This window comes from Egretta garzetta, unplaced genomic scaffold, assembly GCF_000687185.1.
Source record: "Egretta garzetta isolate BGI_Z169 unplaced genomic scaffold, ASM68718v1 scaffold157, whole genome shotgun sequence".
In the NCBI taxonomy this organism is placed as follows: domain Eukaryota; kingdom Metazoa; phylum Chordata; class Aves; order Pelecaniformes; family Ardeidae; genus Egretta; species Egretta garzetta.
The window spans coordinates 13,511-15,346 of record NW_009260175.1 but is presented as its reverse complement, the minus strand read 5'-3'; the positions used below and the strand labels follow the sequence as shown (position 1 = coordinate 15,346).

The following is a 1,836-nucleotide window of genomic DNA, read 5'->3' as shown; positions in this document are numbered from 1 at the left end:
CCCCGGCTCCTGGCATCCTGTGCCTGAACCCCTCTCGCCATCCCCGTGCCCCAGCAGCAGCCAACAGGAGCGACCCCGTGTTCGAGACCCTGCGGACCGGCGTCATTATGGCCAACAAGGAGCGGAAGAAAGGGCAGGATGACAAGAAAAACGTGAGTGCGGGGGTGGCCTGTCACTCCAAACGCCCAAGGGTCCTGGCACCGCGTCCTGCACCCCATTGCCACCCCCACCTTCCTGGCCGCTCTGCAGCCCCTGACAGCTCTCTGCCTTGCAGCCTTTGGCTGCTATGATGGATGAAGAACCAGAGGCCACGAAGCCAGAAGCGGGCAAACCCGAGGGTGGTGAGTGCTGCGACCGTGGCAGGGCTGGCGGCGGATGGGGGCCAAGGAACTGGGAGGGGGAGGGCTGAGCTCCAGCCGCGAGCGTGGGGCAGGGAGGGAGCCTCATGGGGAGATCTTGGGGGGCCCACCAGGGCGGGTTTTGCCCTGCAGAAAGGGGATCTTCAGTTCAGGTCTCCAACCTGGGGCACTCTCTGCTTCCCCTCATTGACCTGGACACAGGAGATCCTTGGGAGGAGGCTGCTCCTGGGGTGGGGAGGCAGCACCAGGAGAGATGTAACCCCTCTCCTCCCCTTTCCAGGCACCTCTGAAGGGGACAAGAAGGCTGAGAAGAGCCCAACAGATGACAAGGTAGCCATCATCCTCACCCTACACCCCAAAGGCCCCTGCCCTTGGAGCAGCATGGGCAGGGGCTGCAGGCATCTCCCTGCTGGGCTCCCCCAGGGCTGTCCTCGGCCTCTCTGGGACCCCAAACCCCTCTTTACTCCTCCCCCAGAACAAGAAGCCACAGCCAGGGATTCGTGGTGGCTACCTGCAGTCTCACTATTTTGTGGCACTTTATCGCTTCAAAGCCCTGGAGAAAGATGACCTGGATTTCCCGTAAGTTCCCAGCCCTGTAGTGGGCACGGAGGTGACGAGGGGAAGGGCGTGGGGTGTCCAGTGGGGAGGGGGAGAAGCCTTCACCTCAACAGTGAGGCTCTCACGGCCAGGAGGGGTCTGTGGATGAATGAGTGAGGGCAGAAATGAGAGCTGTGTTGGCTGGGGTTTCTTTGTCTTCCATGGCTTCTGCCTGCCCCCATGGGCTACACGTGGAGCAGGGGCCCTGGCTCTGGCTGAGCCAGCTCTCCCAGCTCCCAGGCTTTGGGCACAAACTTCATCTCCATGTCCGTTGGGATGTGGTTCCACCGATATCTCGCACCCCAGGCGTGAGCCGGTGCTCTGGGATGAGCAGTTTTCCTTGCCAACCTCAGGGTCTCCCATGGTGGGGGTCCCTGCCCCCCCTTCCCCCTCACACTGAGCCCTTCCTTCCCTTCGCAGGCCAGGGGAGAAGATCACGGTGGTCGATGACTCCAACGAGGAGTGGTGGCGGGTAAGGCTGGTGTCCTGCAAGCCCACAGGGGAGAGAGGCAGAGCTTAAAGTGAAGGGAGATGCAGCTGGGGGTGCAAATCGCACTCGAAGGGGGACCCAGCCCCCTAAAATTGCTGTGTCCTCGTGCCAACCCACAACCTGAAGGCTCTTTGCCATGGGGGAATCTGGGGGTCACACGGATTGGCTCCAAGCCCCACCTTGCACCCTTCCAATGACTTCTTTCAGGGGAAGATCGGTGAAAAAATCGGCTACTTCCCTCCAAACTTCATCATCCGGGTGCGGGCAGGCGAGCGGGTGCACAAGGTGACGCGCTCCTTCGTGGGCAACCGGGAGATCGGGCAGATCACACTCAAGAAGGATCAGGTGAGATGGGACCCCGCGGTCCTGCAGCCCCCACCTGCACCCCCA

At 61.9% G+C, this 1,836-nt stretch overlaps 1 protein-coding gene across 1 annotated transcript in view; it reads left to right on the top strand.

The window, feature by feature from the left end:
• STAC3 (SH3 and cysteine rich domain 3) overlaps positions 1-1,791 on the top strand; it is a gene marked incomplete at both ends in the record, with an annotated part of 4,789 nt that extends 2,998 nt beyond the window's left edge. Inside the window, 6 exon segments of the mRNA XM_009641775.2 lie at positions 55-152; positions 275-341; positions 640-689; positions 835-938; positions 1,377-1,428; positions 1,654-1,791. Coding sequence (XP_009640070.2) covers positions 55-152; positions 275-341; positions 640-689; positions 835-938; positions 1,377-1,428; positions 1,654-1,791 — 509 coding nt within the window.
• Positions 1,792-1,836: the final 45 nt, after the last annotated feature.